The 3,612-nt window shown below is 38.8% G+C and overlaps 1 protein-coding gene across 7 annotated transcripts in view; it reads right to left on the bottom strand.

Moving 5' to 3' along the window:
- The window catches only part of mmaa (metabolism of cobalamin associated A), an 11,009-nt gene extending 8,613 nt beyond the window's left edge, over nucleotides 1-2,396 (bottom strand). The window contains exons 1-3 of one of the 7 annotated variants that reach the window (XM_020591869.1): nucleotides 2,313-2,396; nucleotides 1,542-1,950; nucleotides 403-525 (exon numbers count right to left, since the gene is read on the bottom strand). In XM_020591869.1, coding sequence (XP_020447525.1) covers nucleotides 403-525; nucleotides 1,542-1,950; nucleotides 2,313-2,336 — 556 coding nt within the window. In that variant the 5' untranslated portion in view covers nucleotides 2,337-2,396. Of the gene's footprint in view, nucleotides 1-402; nucleotides 526-1,541; nucleotides 1,951-2,163 lie in introns of all 7 variants that reach the window. The other 6 variants (XM_020591871.1, XM_020591874.1, XM_020591875.1 and 3 more) reach the window with 6 other exon arrangements.
- Between the last annotated feature and the right edge of the window lie 1,216 nt (nucleotides 2,397-3,612).

The raw sequence follows: 3,612 nt of genomic DNA, 5'->3' as shown, positions 1-3,612 counted from the left end.
TGTCATTGGTTAATCTAAATCACACTCACAAAACAATTTATCTTGCAGCCCCATCTACAAACATAGTAAATTTTTGGAAAAAAAATTCTGTGAATCTGTGTCGCTCTCCATTTTCTGTGGCCAGGAGATGTTACACTGACCAGCTAGTTCCTGACACATCCACACCCCGCCTCCCTCTCAGCCCCATGCCCACTGTATTGGCATTTTTCAAAATTATCCAGTGAGTGTAGTTAGACTCAGACCTAGGGGTTTAGTTACTCTTTAAACAAATACTACGCACTATCATCTTCATGAAAGCAGGATTTATTGGAGGAATAATGTATTAGACTGCATTAGTTTTCGCACCATTCCCCAGATATCTGTATCATATTTACTGTAGATGATCTGTGTCTGAGATGCTACCTCCTGAGGTGCAGGAGGATGGGTCAACAGCCAGCACTGACACTTTATGTCCAAGTCCTGTCAACATCTTCCCCACCACCTCAATGAATGATGACTTTCCTGCTCCAGGAGGCCCAGAGAGACCTGTAAAGCCAACAGAAACATCACATCAGCAAAAGAAAAAAAAGGCACCAAGGCCTGTTGTCAAAAGCTGTTTCTGCGGTCTGTTTATGAGACACAACAATCTTTAACTATAAGTGAACAAAATTATTTAATAAAGGTTCATTTTATGCTTATGAAAGAAAGAGGTTCTATGTAACATATTAGTGGCGACTCCAAACTGTTTGTCATAAATCACCTTAAAAAAAACTGGTGCCAAAATAGATTTCTCACATGCTTGAAGAATACGCACATAGTTCTCTAAAAAGCTAAATGAAATCAGCTGCTATGTCAAGATGTAACAACACACAGCAGTTATATTTAGTTACTTTGCTGCACACAGAGCCAACTTCCTGTTGATCTATACAAACATCTATACAAATAAACTTGCATTGCCATGTGATGTAATATTGAAAGATATCTTAATACAGTAAATTCTTTTATTCAAGACAAGCAGTCTCAATCTCACCCCTACATGTTTGAAATTAAACTTGGTGACCAAACTAAATCCCTGTTACTCATAATGGCTTGATAAGGAGACAACAGCATCTGTGTGTGAAAATGTATCTAGGTTGCACTCTGATATAATGTTCTTTTGTTTTGGACTGATTAATAGGGGGGAAACATGCCTTCTGTAAAAGAGTACTGCATGCATACTTAACATGGTTATGTTCTACAGAATTATGACGCATCAGTCTCTAAAAACTGCTTCATCTTAGGAAGCTCAGAACCTATCTTGAAGATTTACTTGAAGACTAGCAGTTGCAGTTTGCAGTTAACCTTGAGAAAATAGAAACCTTGTAATGTCTTCCTGACTTATTTGATATAATGGCAAAAAACAAGCACAAACATTTCAATGTAAAAACATCATCATCACCATGCAAAGAGATATAAACACCAGCTATACAGCACGTTCCTATTTTGCTCAAAATGAGACATAGTTGTCTTAGTCTTGTCTTCACTCACATCCCCAGTTGAATACAGAAACCCAGACAACACACCTACTCTGAAGGCCATTGGTTTCCCTCCATTACGACTCTCCTGCTCCCTGCTGTAGGCCAGCACCCTCTGCAGCAGCACCTGGGCCAGCTCTTTCTTCCTGGGATGCTGGGTTTCTACCAGAGTGATGGACTCAGCTAGAGATGCCCGCTGTCCTCCAATCAGCCCTTGGTACAGTTTATTCAAGAGCCTCTGCTCAGGCACAGTCAGGTCCTGCATGTGTTGGCTGAGGGCTGTGCTCTCAGCCCTCCTGTGCTGACAGCTGTGACCGGGGATGATGCTTCGGTAACAGGGGTGTGAACCAGCGAGGACCCCTTGATGGAGGCAGCATGTCCTGGTGGAACGAAAGGAAAAAATGTGACGTAGGAAGAAGAGGCCAAACCGTCCCATTCTGTGGTGCATGTGGTGCATCTGGGAGGAAAACATGATAATAACAATGAGTTAATGGAGACTTCGTCACTAATAAATAATGGATTTTGTATTTTGGAATCGAAATGGAAAAAGTCTATTCAGTCCTATTCTGGCCTAATTATTTTGTGGCCTCTGAAGCACGTGCTAATTTAAAGGGCAATTACTGTTAGCTGTTTCATAACGTTAGCTAAACAGAAAAGTAACAAAACATACCGCTGTCTTGGGACAAGCATAAAGCGTCATTTTCCACTTAATGCTAAGCTAACGCTATGTCCGCGCAAAATGCGTTGGCACAGTGAGCACAAATACACATGACTTACAAGCAATTTAAACAAAAACGCCATAAAACAAAATCAACTCACACTGACCGGAACCAGCTGTTTCATTCATTCTCTTCCGTTTCCGTTGACGCACGACAAATATTTCCGGTGGGTCATGTATACAAAAATTTTCTTTAGGCTCTATAAATAAATAAAGGGCGAAATATATTAGTTAAAAATGAGGACCGTAACGACCATGCTACGACTTATTTATAAAAAGCATTATGTAAATTATCAAATAAAAATCTAAATACGACAATAAGCAGCTTTAGCCAGCAGATGGCAGCAGAAATTCATTTTTACATCAAATCTGAAACTGAAACACTCAATACCTCAAAATTGTACTTATAATAGTATAATACTTGGGTAAATGGACTTAGTAACTTTCCACCCCTGGCAACAAGTTGTGATTCTCAAATTATAACGCAGTAGTGTGCTGATAGGTGGTAGGCTGGCTGTCTAGTGTTTAAATTATACCCGGAGCATTTATCTGACAGTAATGAAATATTAATTAATAAATAAGACTTGGATTTTGTACTCCTTTGTGATTTTAATCAGAAAGACCTTTTTATCCTCATTATCTAAATAGTAAAAACATAAAATCTGTCATATTTTTAGGAACAGGGTGGCCCAATGTTAATGAAAGATTTAACTTTGTTGAGTCCTTGGATAAAGAACAGCTAATAAAATAGGGGGCTAACATTTAGTATGGCAGTGGAACTTGGAGTGTCAGTGTCCCCCCCCCCAAAAAAAAAAAAAAAAAAAAAAAAGAAACAAAAAACCAAATCCTTTATTTTTACACTTAATGTCTGTTCAAGCTACTGTAAAAACGTATTTATTGAAAAAATGAAATTCATTTATAAGTAGCATGCCCACTTTATACACTGTTGTCTGTATGAATGTGTTTTAAAGTGTAGACATGGCTCAAGACATACAAGATTTGACCCCTGATGTTTTAGTTTTATTCTTCATGCAGTGGTAAAATATGTTCATTTACTTTTCTCAATCAGTTTACGAGTAATTAAGTCTACCCCACTTTGGATATAGTGCATTGCAGAGCTGTAACATGAATGGTAGATAAAGAGTCTCTTCATGCCACTTGATGTGTTTGTCTGTGGAATTTGGGAGAAACATGCAAACTCTGGGGAGGCAGCAGTACTAACCACTGTGCAGCCGTACCGCCCACGTCAGACAGTCAAATGAAACTCCAGACGCACATTTTAGTCAGTGAGTTCTGGAGGAGCTTCCAGCAAGATTGTTCTAACTGTTCCACTGCTGTCACAACATGACCCATAAAATTAAGGAAAACATATGATTTTGTGTATTTTCATGCAGTTTACTG

Source organism: Monopterus albus, unplaced genomic scaffold (assembly GCF_001952655.1).
Source record: "Monopterus albus unplaced genomic scaffold, M_albus_1.0 scaffold15.1, whole genome shotgun sequence".
NCBI lineage: Eukaryota > Metazoa > Chordata > Actinopteri > Synbranchiformes > Synbranchidae > Monopterus > Monopterus albus.
This window is presented reverse-complemented; position numbering and strand designations above follow the sequence as displayed.